Here is an 18539-nt window from a genome sequence, read left to right as displayed (position 1 = left end):
AAAATTCATAAATATGTAAAAATAAAACACACTCTTGAAAAAAACAATATGTCAGAGAAGAAATCACAAGGGAAATTAGAAAACATCCTGAGAAAAATGAAAATGAAAACATACCAAAACTCATGGGCTGCAACAAAAGATGTCCTAAGAGGGCAGTTTATAGCAGGAAACACCTATGTTAAAGGCTTCCCAGGTGGCGCTAGTGGTAAAGAACCCACTTGCCAATAGAGAGGACATGAGATACAGGTTCGATCCCTGGGTTGGGAAGATCCCCTGGAGAAGGGCATGGCAACCCACTACAGTATTCTTGCCTGGAGAATCGCCATGGACAGAGGAGCCTAGTGGGCTACAGTCCATAGGGTCACAAAGAGTCAGACACGACTGAAGCAACTTTGCACGCATGCACCTATGTTTTAAAAAAAAAAAAGGCCAAAAGTCTCAAACCAGTAACTTACCTTTACATCTCAGAGAACCACAAAAAGAAAATAAAAGAAATAAAAAGATTATAAGACTACTAGGAACAACTATGAACAACTACTATGAACAACATTACTTTGCCAACAAAGGTCCATCTAGTCAAAGCTATGATTTTTCCAGTAGTCATGTATGGATGTGAGAGTTGGACTATTAAGAAAGTGGAGCACTGAAGAATTGATGCTTTTGAACTGTGGTGTTGGAGAAGATTCTTGAGAGACCCTTGGAAAGCAAGGAGATTCAACTGTCCATCCTAAAGGAGATCACTCCTGAATATTCACTGGAAGGACTGATGCTGAAGCTGAAACTCCAATACTTTGGCCACCTGATGTGAAGAATTGACTCACTAGAAAAGACCCTGATGCTGGGAAAGACTGAAGGCAGGAAGATAAGGGGATGACAGAGGATGAGATGGTTGGATGGCATCACCGACTTAATGGACATGAGTTTGAGTAAACACCAGCAGCTGGCGATGGACAGGGACTGTCATGCTGCAGTCCACGGGGTCACAAAGAGTCGGACACAACTGAACAACTGAACTGAACTGATGAACAATTATATGCCAACAAATTAAATAACAGAAAAAAAATAGATAAATTCCTATAAATATACAATTTAACAAGATTAAATCATGAAGAAAAAGAAAATCTGAACAAGCAAGGAGAATACTGAATCAGTAATTAAAAACTTTCCAACAAATAAAAGCCCATGACCAGACGGCTTCACTGGAGAATTCTACCAGCCATTTAAATAACAATTAATGTCAATTCCTCTCAAACTGTTCCAAGAAGAGGATACACTTCCAAACTCATGTTATAAGCCAGTATTATAACCCTGATACCGAAACCATACAAAGATACCACAAGAAAATAAAAATACAGATGAATATCTGTGAATAACATGGATGCAAGGAAAATCAACAAAACACTATCAAACCAAATTCAGCAGCACACTGAAACACTTATACAACATAACCAAACAGGATTTATCCTTTGAATGAAAGGAATCTTAAATATCGAAAATATGGAATATTGGACTGGGTAGCCTATCCCTTCTCCAGCAGATCTTCCCAACCAAGGAATAGAACCAGGTTCTCCTGTATTGCAGGCGGATTCTTTATCAGCTAAGCTATATGGGAAGCCCAAAACATGGAAAAATCATACCACATTAACAGAAATAGAGAACAAAAACCACATGATCATCTCTGCTGATGAAGAAAAACATCATTTTATAAAATTCAACACCTTTTCATAATAAAAAGTCAACAAATTAGCAATAGAAGGAAAGTATTCCAAAATAATAAAGGTTATATATGAAAGACGCAGAGCTAACATCACACTCAACAGTGAAAAACTTAAAGTTTTTCCTCTGCGTTCAGGAACAAGACAAGTATACCCACACTCAAAACTCAACATAGTACTGGAATTCTCAGCCAGGGCAACTAGACATGAAAAAAACTAAATAAACAAATAGCATCCCAATTGGAAAGATACCTGTTTACAGATGACATGATCTTATAGGCAGAAAATCCTAAGATTATACACACACACACACATAGCCCCCCTCAAAAAAATTAGAACTAATGAATTCAGAATTAACAGTCAAAAATAATTTGCATTTCTATATACTAATAATCTGGAAAGGAAATGAAAAAAAAATCCCATGTACAATACTATTAAAAAAAAATTTACGAATAAACTTAACCAAGGAAGCAAAACTCTTACACACTCTAAATTGCAAGACACTGCTGAAAGAAATTAAATGTGACAAATAAACGGTTAAACATTCCAAATTCATGGCTTACAAAGATTTCACATTGTTAAACCATCACAGGAGTCCATACTACCAAAGCTATCTACAGATTCACAACAATTCCTATCAAAACCCAAATGGCATTTTTTTCAGGAGCAGAAAAAAAAATTCTAAAATTAATATGGAATCTCAAAAGACTCCAGTAGCCAAAACAATCTTGAAAAGGAACAAGACTGGAGGCCTCATAGTTCCTGATTTCAATATATATTGTAAAGCTACAGTAATCAAAGTACAATATATGCAAACAGACAGACATATAGACCAACGGAACAGAATACACAGCCCAAAAATAAACTCTTGAGTACATGGTAAAATGATCTTCAACAATGGTAACAAGACTACACGATGAAGAAATGACAACCTTTTCAATAAATGTTAGGAAAACTGGATATTCACATGCAAAAGAATGAAGGTGGACCCTTTTCTTACACCATATATAAATATTAACTCAAATGGATTAAGAGCTAAGCTTAATGTCTGAAACTACAAAACTTCTAGAAGAAAGGGGAAAAGCTCGTGACATTGAAATGGTCTACAGGAAACAATCAGCACAGTGAAAAGACAATCTATCAAATAGCAGAAAACATTTGCAAACCATAGCTCAGATAAGGGGTTAATATACAGACATTTTTAAAAAAATCTCTACAACTCATAAACAAACAAAAAACAAGCAATCAGATTAAAAATTGGTCAAAAGACTCAAATAAACATTTCTCCAAAGAAGAGGTATGAATGGCCAATAGGCATATAAAAAGATTCTCAACATTACTAAATCATCAGCAAAATGCAAATCAAAAACAAAGATACCCTGTTAAACCTGTTAGGATGGGCACTATCAAAAAAATAAAAAGTTTAAGTGTTGGAAAGGATGTAAAGAAATTGGAATCCTTCTGTGCTATTGGTTAGATGTAAACTGCTGCAAGCAACTATGGAAAACAGTGTGGAGGTTCCGCAAAACATTAAAAACAGAACTATCATAGGAATCTAGCAATCCCACTTCAGATTATATAACCAAAAGGAACTGAAAGCAGGATACTGAAGAACTATTTGCACACTCATCTTCACTGCAGCGTTATTCACTATATCCAGGATGTAGAGACAATCTAAATGTCCATCAAAAGATGACAGATAAAGAAAATGTGGTATACACAAAGAACGGAATATTATTCAGCCTTGAAAAAAATGGAAATTCTGTCCTGGGTCATAACATAGATGAAATTTGGGACATTATGATAAGTGAAAAAAGGAAATTAAAAAAAGGTAAACAGTGCATAATTTCATTTATATATGACTTGTCTGATACAATCAAATTCATAGAAACAAAGCAGAAGGGTGACTGCCAGGAGAGGGAGGAGGGGGAAACTGGGAGCTGTTGTTCCAAAGGTACAGAGTTGTAGTCACAAAAGATGAAAGAGTTCTATAGACCTTTTGTACAACAATGTGCATATACTTAACAATACTAAAATATGCCCTGAAAATATGTTTAAAATTATCATTTATATGTTTTTTACCACAATAAAAAACGTGTACCATAGGCACAAACAAAAAAGCTAAAATTACAAATACAATCTAAAACCATGAAATAGCACTACAAGCTGACAGCTTTGGCTAAAATCAATAAGACTAACACATCAAGTATGAATGAGTTTGTAAGTAACTGGAACTCATATATATTTTTGGTGGGAATACAAAATGATACAGCCATGGAAAATCATTTGGAAAATTAATTTTTTATAAAACTAAAACAGGTACCTATACTATGACTCAGAAGTTGAACAACCAGATTTTCACTTATGAGAAATGAATTTAGATATTCACAAAAAAGATGGGTAAAAGAAATGTTTATAGCAGCTTTATTCATAATAGCCCAACCATAAATAGTCTAGGAGATCATAACAAGAAAATAGATAAACAGTGGTATGGTCACTACTTAGCAATAAACAAGAACAAAATAGTGATATATAAATCAAAGCATTAGGCTTACTGTATGAAGCCACTTGCAAAATATCTCTATTATACCATTACATCTACACAGAAATCTAGAAAAATGTGATAAATGCATAAAATAGAATACTATTCAAAAATAAAAGCTTTCCTGATAACTCACTTGGTAAAGAATCTGCCTGCAATGCAGGAGACCCCAGTTCGATTCTTGGGTCAGGAAGATCTGGTGGAAAAGGGATAGGCTACCCACTCCAGTATTCTTGGGCTTCCCATGTGGGTCAGCTTGTAAAGACTCCACCTGCAATGCGGGAGACCTAGATTTGATCCCTGGGTTGGGAAGGCCTCTGGAGAAGGGAAAGGCTACCCAATCCAGTATTCTGACCTGGAGAATTCCGTGGACTGTATAGTCGATGGGGTTGCAAAGAGTTGGACACTGATTGAGCAACTTTCACTTTCACATTCAACAATAACACCTGACCTGCCTCTTGAGAAACCTGTATGCAGGTCAGGAAGCAACAGTTAGAACTGGACATGTAACAATAGACTGGTTCCAAATAGGAAAGGAGTACGTCAAGGCTGTATATTGTCACCCTGCTTATCCAACTTATATGCAGAGTACATCATGAGAAACGCTGGGCTAGCTGAAGCACAAGTTGGAATCAAGATTGCTTGGAGAAATATCAATAATCTCAGATATGCAGATGACACCACCCTGATGGCAGAAAGTGAAGAAGAACTAAAGAGTCTCTTGATGAAAGTGAAAGAGGAGAGTGAAAAAGCTGACTTAAAGCTCAACATTCAGAAAACTAAGATAATGGCATCTGGCCCCATCACTTCATGGCAAATTGATGGGGAAACAGTGGAAACAGTGTCAGACTTTATTTTTGGAGTCTCCAAAATCACTGCAGCTGGTGATTGCAGCCATGAAATTAAAAGACGCTTACTCCTTGGAAGGAAAGTTATGACCAACCTAGGCAGCATATTAAAGAGCAGAGACATTTACTTTGCCAACAAAGGTCTGTCTAGTCAAGGCTATGGTTTTTCCAGTAGTCATGCATGGATGTGAGAGTTGGACTATAAAGAAAGCTGAGCACCAAAGAATTGATGCTTTTGAACTGTGGTGTTGGATAAGCCTCTTGAGAGTCCCTTGGACTGCAAGGAGATCCACCCAGTCCATCCTAAAGGAGATCAGTCCTGGGTGTTAATTGGAAGGACTGATGTTGAAGCTGAAACTCCAATACTTTGGCCACCTCATGCAAAGAGCTGACTCATTGGAAAAGACCCTGATGCTGGGAAAGATTGAGGGCAGGAGGAAAAGGGCACGACATAGGATGAGATAGTTAGATGGCATCACTGACTCAATGGACATGGGTTTGGGTGGATTCTGTGAGTTGGTGATGGACAGGGAGCCTTGGTGTGCTGCGGTTCATGGGGTCACAAAGAGTCGGGCACGATTGAGCGACTGAACTGAACTGAACTGAACTACTGATATACACAACAACATGACTGAAGTTCAGAAGTATGCTAAATAGAAATTTTTAACACTCATAAAAACTAATCTACAGCAGAAAAAAGTGAAAACAGTGGTTACCTCTAAGCAGAATGCAAGCAGGAATTAATTGGCAACAACTATGAGGGACAGCTGAGCACCAAAGACCTGATGCTTTCAAACTGTGGTATTGGAGAAGACTCTTGAGAGTCCCATGGACTGCAAGGAGATCAAACCAGTCAATCTTAAAGGAAATCAACCCTAAATAATCATTGGAAGGACTGATGCTGAAGCTGAAACTCCAGTACTTTGGCCACCTGATGCAAAGAGCCCACATATTAGAAAAGACTCTGATGCTGGGAAAGATGGAATACAGGAGGAGAAGGGGATGACAGAGGATAAGATGGTTGGATGGCATCACCAACTCAATGGATTAGAGTTTGAGCAAACTCTGGGAGATGTAAAGGACAGGGAAGCCTGGCATGCTGCGGTCCATAAAGTCACAAAGAGCGGGACAAGACTCAGTGACTGAACAACAACAAATGAGGGAATTTTCTGGGTAACAGTAATGTATCTTGGCAGGTAATGCATGCATCAGAACTTAGCAAGTATATGCTTAGAATTTGCACATTTCAATGTATATAAGAATTATTAAGATTATATAAGATATTAAGAAGAGGTGGCAAGAATACACAGAACTGTACAAAAAAGATCTTCATGACCCAGATAATCACGATGGTGTGATCACTCACTTAGAGCCAGACATCCTGGAATGTGAAGTCAAGTGGGCCTTAGAAAGCATCACTATGAACAAAGCTAGTGGAGGTGATGGAATTCCAGTTGAGCTATTTCAAATCCTGAAAGATGATGTTGTGAAAGTGCTGCACTCGATATGCCAGCAAATCTGGAAAACTCAGCAGTGGCCATAGGGCTGGAAAACGTCAGTTTTCATTCCAATCCCAAAGAAAGGCAATGCCAAAGAATGCTCAAACTACCGCACAATTGCACTCATCTCACACACTAGTAAAGTAATGCTCAAAATTCTCCAAGCCAGGCTTCAGCAATACGTGAACCGTGAACTTCCAGATATTCAAGCTGGTTTTAGAAAAAGCAGAGGAACCAGAGATCAAATTGCCAATATCTGCTGGATCATCGAAAAAGCAAGAGAGTTCCAGAAAAACATCTATTTCTGCTTAATGGACTATGCCAAAGCCTTTGACTGTGTGGATCACAATAAACTGTGGAAATTTCTGAAAGAGATAGGAATACCAGACCATCTGACCTGTCTCTTGAGAAACCTGATTGCAGGTTAGGAAGCAACAGTTAGAACTGGACGTGGAACAACAGACTGGTTCCAAATAGGAAAGGGAGTACGTCAAGGCTGTATATTGTCACCCTGCTTATTTAACTTATATGCAGAGTACATCATGAGAAACGCTGGGCTGGAAGAAACACAAGCTGGAATCAAGATTGCCGGGAGAAATATCAATAATCTCAGATATGTGGATGACACCACCCTTATGGCAGAAAGTGAAGAAGAACTAAAGAGCCTCTTGATGAAGGTGAAAGAGGAGAGTGAAAAAGTTGGCTTAAAGCTCAACATTCAGAAAACTAAGATCATGGCATCTGGTCCCATCACTTCATGGGAAATAGATGAGGAAACAGTGGAAACAGTGTCAGACTTTATTTTTGGGGCTCCAAAATCACTGCTGATGGTGATTGCAGCCATGAAATTAAAAGACGCTTACTCCTTGGAAGGAAGGTTATGGCCAACCTAGATAGCATATTTAAAAGCAGAGACATTACTTTGCCAACAAAAGTACGTCTAGTCAAGGCTATGGTTTTTCCAGTGGTCATGTATGGATGTGAGAGTTGGACGGTGAAGAAAGCTGAGCGCCGAAGAATTGATGCTTTTGAACTGTGGTGTTGGAGAAGACTCTTGAGAGTACCTTGGACTGCAAACAGATCCAATCAATCCATCCTAAAGGAGATCAATCCTGGGTGTTCATTTGAAGGTCTGATGTTGAAGCTGAAACTCCAATACTTTGGCCACCTCATGCGAAGGGTTGACTCATTGGAAAAGACCCTAATGCTGGGTAGGATTGGGGGCAGGAGGAGAACGGAACGACAGAGGATGAGATGGTTGGATGGCATAACCGACTCGATAGACATGGATTTGGGTGGACTCCGGGAGTTGGTGATGGACAGAGAGGCCTGGCGTGCTGCAATTCATGGGGTCGCAAAGAGTCGGACACGACTGAGCGACTGAACTGAACTGAACGTATATAAATTTTGCCTCAAAGAGAAATTTCAGTTTTTGTTTTCAAAAGGAAAAATTTATATAAAGAAATACTAAACTCTACTTACTGATAAGCATGCTAAAGATTTAAGGGGAAAGCCTACTAATGTCTGCAACTGGTAATGCATAAAAAAATTAGGATAAATTAATGGATAGAGAGAGGAATAGATAAATCAATAAGCTGTAAAGTAAATAAAATGGCAATCAAGGTGGTAGATATATGGGTCTTCAATGTAAAATTCAATTTTGCTCAATGCTTGAAATTTTTCATAAAAACATGCTGGAAGGAATCTATGAGATCTATTTGAAGCAGCAATTAAAAGAAAATTCATTTAACATTTAAACACTTTTATCAATAGAAATGAGGCACAAATATAAATAATTAGGTGTTCAAAGACTTAAAAAGGAATAACAAACTAAACCAAAGAAAGCAGAAAATAAGAATAAAAGCAGGAATTAATATGATAGAAAATGGAGAAAAAGATCTAAATGATCAATTAAAATGTTTTCTTTTGAATTAACAAAATAGACAGTCAACTAACTAACTTAATGAAATAAAGGAGAAAGCATAAATAAAAAAATAATAAGTGACAAGAGGAAAATAAGCATTGAAACAGAAGGAAAAAAGCTTAAATCATAAGAAACTACTGTGTAGATTTCTAGACAAATAAATTTCAAAATACAGGTGAAATAGTTAATACACCAGAAAAAAAGAGTTTACCAAAATTAAGCCTATGAGAAATGCAAAGTTTAAGCTGACCAATTTCCATTGAAGAAATAAAGTTATCAAAAAGTAAAAAAGCACCAGGCCCAGATGGTTTCACAAATCTACAACTTTGAATACCAGAAAACCTTCCCAATTCTTTTTATGAAGCAAGAATAATGATAAGTAATAACTAAATAAACACAGTACACACACAAAAAAAGACCAACATCACATATGACTATAATTGTAAAAGTACGCACCTTTAAAATTAGTGAACACATTAAGAAAATACTACACCAGGAACAACTAAGATTTAATCCAGAAAAGCAAGATCAGTTCCTTAAGATCTGAGTGGGGGGGGGGGGACTTGATTCTATTCACAGATGATGAAAAAGCCTTCAACAAAATTCAATATCCATTCCTGGAAAAAATAAAAACAAAGTTACAGGTCCTCTCTTAACATGATAATATACATATATATTACCATATAAATATATATATATGTGTGTGTGTATATATATATATATATATACACACACATTATCAGTAACTTCTTAATAGGGAAACACTAGGAGCATTCTAGAGATGGAAATGGCAACCCACACCAGTATTCTTGCCTGGAGAATCCCATGTAGAGAGGAACCTGGCAGACTACAGTCACTGAGGTCACAAAAAGTCTGACGTGACTTAGCGACTGGGCACAGGTGCATTTACACTAAAATCAGGAAGAAGATGAGGATGTATATCATCTCCTCTGGTATTCAATATTTTACTGGATGTAAAAGCCAATGTAATTAGATGAGAGAAAGTAAACGGAAGAATAAAAATTGGAAAAGAAGCAAAACTATATCTATTCGCAGACAATATGACATTGTATATGACAAACTCTAGAGAATCAATGCTAAAACTAATTCAAACAATAAAAGAATTGAGTAAGGTAGCAGGGTGTAAAGTTAACATAATCTATACTACCCAAAATAATATACAGATTCAATGCAATCTCTATCAAAATTCCAACGGTATTTTCACAGAAGTAGAACAATCTAAAAAATTTGTATGGAAACACAAAAAACCCTCAATAGCCAAACAATCTTGAGAAAAAAGAAACAGTTGGAGGAATTGCACTTCCCGATTTCAATCTATATTACAAAGCTATAATCATCAAAACAATATAGTTTTGGCATAAAAACAGACACATAGATCAATGGAAAACAGATAGCCCAGAAATGAAACCACATTTACATGGGCAATTAATTTACAACAAAGAAGAACATATACTAAGGAAACGACAATGTTTTCAATAAGTGGTGCTAGAAAAACTGGACAATTACATGCAAAATAATCAAACTGGACTATTTTTTCATACCATACACAAACATACACACAAAATGGATTAAAGATTTAAATGTAAGATTTGAGCCATTAAGACTTCTCGACGAAGAAGCAGTGTGCTTTTTTGACATTGGCCCTAGCAATATTTTTTGGACAAGTCTCTTTAAGCAAAGAAAACAAAAGCAAAAATAAACAAATAGGACTACATAAAACTAAAAAACTTTCGCACAACGAAGGAAACTATCAACAAAACAAAAAGGCAGCCTGCTGAATAGCAGAAGATATTTGCAAATGATATATCTGATAACTGGTTAATATCCAAAATATACAATGAACTCATACAACTAAACATCAAAAAGACAAACAACTAGACTACAAAATGGGCAGAGGACCCGAACAGACATTTTTTCAAAGACATACAGATGACCAACAGACATGTGAAAAGATGCTCATCATCACTAATTACGAGGAAAATGCAAATCAAAACCACAATGAGATAGCCCCTCACACCTGTCAGAGTGGCTCTTATCAACAAGAAAACAAATAATGTGTTACCAAGGATGTGGAGAAAAGGGAGCCTTGTGCACTGTTGGTAGGAATGTAAATTGATACAGTCACCTCAAAAAAATTCTGTGTTTTCTAAAATTGAGGAAATAAGTAAATATACTGTGAATAACAGTAGTTTCTCACTGTTGTAAAAGGAAGTGATATGATACATGTCACAACTTGACTACTTAAAAGAACATAAAAATTACACTACAAAGCAAAATCATTAAATTACTCTATAACTTATCCAGGGAAACTTGAAGCAAACTTTAAATATTTGACTTCTCTCTTCCTGCCATCCTTCAAAACATGCTTCATCTTTCAATTACTTTTTAGACATGTAACAACAAAGTTTTGTGAAAGTATTTGACTTCCGATGACTGATATCACTCTTTTATTAAAAAGCACAGAGATCATTAACAACGTATCTTAAAATTTAGAATCACATAGTACTATACTTTTTCTTTGAAAAACTAACTACAGTTGACCCTTGAACAACGTGGGTTTGAACTGTGAGGATTTTTTCAAACTGTAGATCTTTTTTCAATAAATACTACAGCACTACATAAACTGCAGCTGGCCGGATATGTAGATCCAGAACTGTGGAGAGGGAAGGCGAACTATGGGACCAGAGCATCTTCAGACTTTGGAATCGGCAGCAGGTCCTGGAATCAATCTCCTAAAGATAGTGAGGAACAAATGTACCTACATCTTCTTTATTTAAATTAAAGCCTTAATTAACTAAACTGTTCAAGGAATGAGTTGCCTAATTTTCTTATTAAATTAAGATTAACCTAGAAACTCATTCGGTTTAAACATTTTGAAGAACAAAGTCCTAAAGCACATTTTCCAAAATTATGTCACATATCAAACATGGATAGAAGTATTTTCTCAAAACATAGTGCTTTCCCATGTCTCCAGACTATTTAGTTATTGCAGTTATATGCCGAAGAAAGTGTCATTAGAAGAGATACAAGAGACTGAGAAATTGCTATTTTGAATAAACCTCTGAACTTGTTTCCTCATATACAAAATGAAGGTATAAACCTACATGAGAGCCTGACAGGGTTACAAAACTCAAAACAAGTAGTAAAATGAATGTGTGCTGGACAGTTTGTTGCTGACTTGACATCATTGCCATTTCTTTTCAGACCTTCCTTGCACTGTAAAATAGAAGAAATTAACCTCTCCAGATTCCCATCTGGACGCAGTTGCAGGTAGATACTTGAGAAGAGAAGCAGCCTCTAGGTAAGTAGTTTCTTGAGAACTACACAGTTTGGTGCTACAAAGCTAGAGTTCTTAAAATTTCCAGGGACTTCTAAGAAAATAAGCAGCTTCCATACTTCAGGCTAAAATAATCAGTAATAGCTTCCCTAATTCCCTGAGCCCTTCCAAAGGTTATATAAGCCTTTAATTCCCCAAGTTAAAAGCCTGATGCTTGGAATCCAGTGGCTTGTGTTTTCTAAATAAAACTGTGTTTGACTTATAAGGTGTATATGAAAACGCTCTACAAACTAAAAAAGACTATACAAAATCATGGATTATTATTTCTGTTCTCCCTGATAGGAAATTTCAGTTGAAGTTGTTTTCTGATAATCAGTTTCTAAAAGCAATGTTTGGCACCAAGAGATTCCCCTGCAAGAGTTTACAATATATGAGAATAACAACATAATATTCATAATGCAACTTTTACAAATCAGGAGTCAAATGTGATGGTGGATAAGAAAGGATGGATTAAATGTGACTCAGGAGTGAAAAGGTAAAAATTAAGAAATGATTTAAGGAAGAGAATTAGAGATTAAACAGAACTGAACACTAAACGGTAGGAAAACTTCTTAAAGCGGAGACGGTATAAGAAACTGGAAGAAAGAGCATGCTCAAATAAACAAACCAAGCAACTCAGAGGCGTGGATGGAGAACAAAAGGCATGTAACACAAAGTGGCTTCCTTTCATGTTGAGTGTGTACAAAGGAGAGGGGGCTGGGGCCAAATAATACAAGGCCAGAAAAGCTAAACATTTGGACTTGACTGTTATTATCCAACTTCAGATTCAGAGAGATTTATAGAATTTTATGCCCAGATAACAAAATCATGCTGCTAACTAACATACCACCACAACTAGAGCCATTTAACAGGATGAAAAACTACGCAAAAGAAGCTGCTTTTCCTAAAATGCTGTTTTTGTCCTAACACTCTTCTTCTCAAAAATGGTGGTCCCTCCTTACCATGGCCCTGATCCTATTCAACCATATCTTCTAGCATTACCCAAAACATACAACTCTTTACAGATAGACTACACTCTGTATTACTGGCCCTTGAGCACAGCCAGAAAATGCAAGTGGAATGACATCAGGTACTAACTACTCTACCCAGGCCACTATAACAAAACACCATACACCAGGAAGCTTAAACAACAGAAATATATCTCACAAAGGCCATAAAGTCAAAGATCAATATGCCAGCTGATCTGGTTCCTGATTAAGGGCTCCCTTCCTGGTTTGTAGATGGCCACTGTTTCAGTGTCTCACATGGCCTTTCCTCTGAGTGTATGCTCAAAGAGAGAGAAAGATCTCTCTCTCTCTCTTCTTATAAGGCCACCAGCCCTGTTGGATTAGGGTCCCATCCATCCTTATGACCTTAACTTTAATTACCTCCATAAAGACCCTATCTCCAAACACAGTTACACTGGGGGTTGAAACTTCAACATGAATTCAGCAGGGACACAGTCACTCCAAAATACACTCGGTTATTTCTAAGGCTAAACCTTAAGAGATTTTGCAGCTTCTGTTCTTACATTCTTGAAATACTTCCTCTATCATGTGAAAAAGCCCAGCCATTCCTATCTAAGGATGAAAAGCCACAGGGAAACTAAGGCACCCTCCCCCACCCCACCCCCTGCTGCTGAGCCAACAGCCAATAGCCAACACCAAATGCCAGATACATGAATGAAGCCACACTGCACCATCCAGTTTCAATCAAGCTATCAGAAAACTACAACCACATGCATGACCCTAGGTGAAACTAACTGCCAGGTAAGCGGAGTCAAAACTGTACAATGGTGGAAAAAATAAACGATTATTGCTTTAAGTCACTAAATTTTGTTACAAAGCAGTAAATAGTTGATATGGCATACCTTCTTGTTCTGCTTTTTGACCTAGACCTCTGAACTCTGTATGATTTCCCTCGACCCCTTGAACGACTTCGACTTCGTTTTCTTCTAGAGCCGTAAGAAGAGCTACTACTTGATCGATGTCTGCGTCTGAAATAAAACATAATCAAATATTACTTGCCTTCAAAACGTTACCAGATACTATGTTATGAGAACTATACTGGTTTATAGGCTTATCTACAAAGAATAGACAAAGGATAAAGACCCATGGGCTAGGTCTGGAGGAAAACAAAACAAAATCTTTGGGTTGAGACTTAAACCTCATAAATATATAACTACAAAAAGAAAAATGTTTTACCTATAAAACTTCAAAGTACAAAACCATATGAACTCTAAAGAATGTCACTCTTGCTACTACATAAGTAAAAATTATGAAAATCACCTTCTATCATAAGAATGTGAGCGAGGCTGAAGATCTCGGGACCAAGATCTCGACTTTGACCTTGATCTCCTTCCACCTTTCTTTCGGCTGTACGTTCTACTATCTGAAGAACTACTGGAAGAAGATCGTCTACGGTGTTTCTTTTTTCTCTTGCTTCTGCTTTCTTCTTCAGTATCTGATGACCGGCGTCCCATTTCTACAGGTTTAAATTCAAAGAAAATTATTTCTAACATAATGGAACAATGGATGAAATTTAATGTAATAATTTTTTTGTATCTGTAAAAATTTTAAATGTCTTAGTAAAGTAAAATGTTGAATGTACCAATCTTAGCAAGACATGAGAAACAGCTCTAGTACAGTCTTCTAGCACTATCAGTTTACTGTTTTCACAATTTATGAATAAAGTAAACTCGTCCTAAATTTTTTTAAAATGTCTCCCAAAAGTGTCAACCCTGAGGACGGTTCATTATAACAATTCTCTTATAGTTCAAGTTGCATTTATCATTAATTATATGATACTTTGTTTAGAGATCAACTATCTAATCTTATATTCTCACATTCCCTAAAGATAAAAGATATTTTACTATCTTTTAGAGTTAAACTTTTCTAACTGAAAATTCTAAAATTTTAAATGGATAAGACCTCATTAATCATCAACAAAGTACAAACTGAAACAATACACCATTATCATGTAATTCATGAAATATGAGAAAGGAAATGTTAACTAATGTACCAAAGTTGATGAGGTATTGTTAACTAAAATATCAAAAATGAAGTCTAACTGTTCACATTGCTAGTACCTATATAAAGTGGTGATAAAATCCTTCCAGAAAACAATTAAGCAATTTAAATAAAGAGTGTTAAAAATGTTGATGCTTTTTTGACAAAGCAATCTTATTTCTACGCATATATCTGCAAAGTTTTCCTTAAAAGATACATTCATGAAGATATTCATTGTAGCCTTATCTAAAACTGTATGTACACAGGGCTTCCTTGGTGGCTTAATGGTAATGAATCCACCTACCAATGCAAGAGACATGGGTTTGACCCCTGATCCAAGAAGCTCCCACATGCCCCGGAGCAACTAAGCCCGTGCCCAACTCTTGAGTCTGTGCTCTAGACCCAGGAGCCACAGCTACTGAGCCCATAAGCGACAGCTACTGAAGCCTGAGCACACCAGAGTCTGTGCTCCAAAACAAGAGAAGTCACCACAATAAGAAGACCATGTACTGCAAGTAGAGAAAAGCTTCTGCAGAAACAAAGATCCAGCACAGTCAAAAATAAACACAATAAACAAATAAAATTAAAACTGCATGTACAGAGACTACAATGTAAGAAAATATATGCATATGAGTAAGAGCAAAAATGAAGACAATTGATAAATATTTAAGTAAGGAATTGGGTGATTTTTTCTCTTTTTTAACTATATTCTATATGGCTATGGTATATTTGCATATTTACTATACAAAAGAAAAAACATACAGAATATAAGGTTTTTATATTTAGACAATAACTGATAAGAAGCCTACTTGTCTTATTTTAAAGTTAGATTCTCATATGCAATCTTATTTTTTTACTAAAGTAGATATTAGCTATCTTTGGATGTCACATAAAAGCAATATCCATCATTCCTAATAGGTAGGATAAATAGTTAATGAATCAGATAAACAAAAATCTCACACTTCATTTTAATATTTACTTAAGTTAAATATCATTACTCTAAAAAAAGCAATACATTAAATCACAGCTTTGTTTTCAGAACCAAGTGAGCCATCCCTTCCTTGACTCTAATGCAATTCTAGTTGAAAGTCACTGTTATAACTCAATTCAAAACTTAAAGCTATTTACCTGGAGCCAGAATTAGACTTGAAATATAGTTCTGAACCTCAAAGTTGTTCACATTTCTAACATTTCACATTTCAACTAAACATTGGAAAAACTTGGTTTTGAAAATCTCAGTAAACCACTAGCATGTCTAAGCCAGTTTCCTCATTGAAAACAAAACTGCACTTCATGTAAGATCACCATGATCCTCTCCAGCTCTCAAAATACTACAATTAAGAAATCTTACATATACATACAGTATATATGTACATACATACATATATATTTAAATGTGTGTATATAATAAACTAAAGACCCTCTTGATGAGGGTAAAAGAGGGGAGTGAAAAAAGCTGGCTTAAAGCTCAACATTCAAAAAACAAAGACCATGGCATCTAGTCCCATCACTTCATGGCAAACAGATGGGGAAAAAGTACAAACAGTGACAGGTTTTTCTTGAGCTCCAAAATCACTGCATACAGTGACTGTACCCATGAAATTAAAAGACACTTGCTCCTTGGAAGAAAAGCTATGACAATCCTAGAAAGCTTATTACAAAGCAGAGACATCACTTTGCCAACAAAGGTCTACAGTGAAAGCTATGGTTTTTCCCATAGTCATGTACAGATATCAGAGCTGGACCATAAAGAAGCCTAAGCGCCAGTGCCAAAAAATCAATGTTTTCGAAACATGGTGCTGCAGAAGATTCTTGAGAGTCCCTTGAACTGCAAGGAGATCAAATCAGTCAATCCTAAAGGAAATCAACCCTGAATATTCATTGGAAAGAATGATGCTGAAGCTGAATTTCCAACACTTTGGCCACCTGATACAAAGAGCCGACTCACTGGAAAAGACCCTGATGCTGGGAAGACTGAGGGCAAGAGGAGAAGGAGGTAACAGAGGATGAGACAATTGGCTGGCATCACTGACTCAATGGACATGAGTTTGAGCCAACTCCAGAGACAGGGAAGTCAGGGAAGCCTGGCATGCTGTAGTTTAAGCGGTCACAAAGTCAGACACAGCTTAGTGACTAAAACCAACAATAACATGTATTTACATATTTATATCCATATAGCCATTATATATCATATATAACCACATCTCTCTGTATATGTATATATGTATGTATGTCTATTTTCATTAAGGAATTTGTATATAATTGATAATATTGATCATCCAAGCATTCTAATTTCCCTTTTCTTCCTTTCTTGCTTCAACCTTTAAACAGTTAATAATTTTCTCTACTCGCAAATAACCAAATTAAGATGGGTTTTTATTTTATTACCTGGTTTAAAAAATACTAACATTATAGTAAAGGATAAAAAAGTATAAAGAGGATAAAGAAGACCAGAGGATAAAACTACAGGAACACGAGACAAGATATGTCAACAAATTTTCAGCAAATGAAAAACAGACGCAGGATTTAGAACTAAGAATGCTGAACATGAAGCAACTGCAGAGATTTCCAATTGAAGAAAAGCCAATTCACGTAGCAAAAATCAGAAAGGATCAGGAATCGGAGACACCAGATACCATAGCAGGTACAATGAGGCACAGAACTAAAAAACAAAGGAATTGGTTGAAATTCTGTAAAAGAAGTAATTGCTCAGGTCCCCTATGCCATCCAACCAGATGCTGCTGCAGCTGCTACTAAGTCGCTTCAGTCGTGTCAGACTCTGTGCGACCCCATAGACAGCAGCCCACCAGGCTCCTCCATCCCCGGGATTCTCCAGGCAAGAACACTGGAGTGGGTTGCCATTGCCTTCTCCAGTGCATGAGAGTGAAAAGTGAAGGTGAAGTCGCTCAGTCGTGTCCGACTCTTTGCGACCCCATGGACTGAAGCCTACCAGGCTCCTCCGCCCATGGGAGTTTCCACGCAAGAGTACTGGAGTGGAGTGCCATTGCCTTCTCTGATCCAACCAGATAGCGGTCTGCTATTCCCCATTCAGACTTAAATTGAAGAAAGTAGGGAAAACCACTAGTCCATTCAGGTATGACCTAGATCAAATCCCTTATGAGTATACAGTAGAAGTGACAAATAGATTTAAGGGACTAGATCTGATAGAGTGACTGATGAACTATGGACAGAGGTTCGTGACATTGTACAGGAGACAGGGATCAAGACCATCCCCATGGAAAAGAAACGCAAAAAAGCAAAATGGCTGTCTGAGGAGGCCTTACAGATAACTGGGAAGAGAAGAGAAGAGAAAAGCAAAGGAGAAAGGGAAAGATATTCCCATCTGAATGCCGAGTTCCAAAGAATAGCAAGGAGAGATAAGAAAGCCTTCCTCAGCGATCAGTGCAAAGAAATAGAGGAAAACAACAGATTGGGAAAGACTAGAGATCTCGTCAAGAAAATTAGAGATACCAAAGGAACATTTCATGCAAAGATAGGCTCGTTAAAGGACAGAAATGGTATGGACCTAACAGAAGCAGAAGATATTAAGAAGAGGTAGCAAGAATACACAGAATTGTACAAAAAAGATCTTCACGACCCAGATAATCACGATGGTGTGATCACTCACCTAGAGCCAGACATCCTAGAATGTGAAGTCAAGTGGGC

General features: G+C 36.8%; 1 protein-coding gene across 2 annotated transcripts in view; it reads right to left on the bottom strand.

Annotated features, from left to right (window-relative positions):
• RSRC1 (arginine and serine rich coiled-coil 1) overlaps positions 1 to 18539 on the bottom strand; it is a 427216-nt gene that overhangs the window by 400714 nt on the left and 7963 nt on the right. For both annotated transcript variants that reach the window (XM_081570648.1, XM_081570649.1), the window contains exons 2-3: positions 14154 to 14349; positions 13736 to 13861 (exon numbers count right to left, since the gene is read on the bottom strand). In XM_081570648.1, coding sequence (XP_081426774.1) covers positions 13736 to 13861; positions 14154 to 14347 — 320 coding nt within the window. In that variant the 5' untranslated portion in view covers positions 14348 to 14349. The remainder of the gene's footprint in view (positions 1 to 13735; positions 13862 to 14153; positions 14350 to 18539) is intronic.

This window comes from Giraffa tippelskirchi, chromosome 2 (assembly GCF_054371585.1).
Source record: "Giraffa tippelskirchi isolate mGirTip1 chromosome 2, T2T-mGirTip1v1.2.pri, whole genome shotgun sequence".
In the NCBI taxonomy this organism is placed as follows: Eukaryota; Metazoa; Chordata; class Mammalia; order Artiodactyla; family Giraffidae; genus Giraffa; species Giraffa tippelskirchi.
Note: the sequence above shows the minus strand (reverse complement) of the source record. Positions and strands in the feature narration are given on the sequence as shown.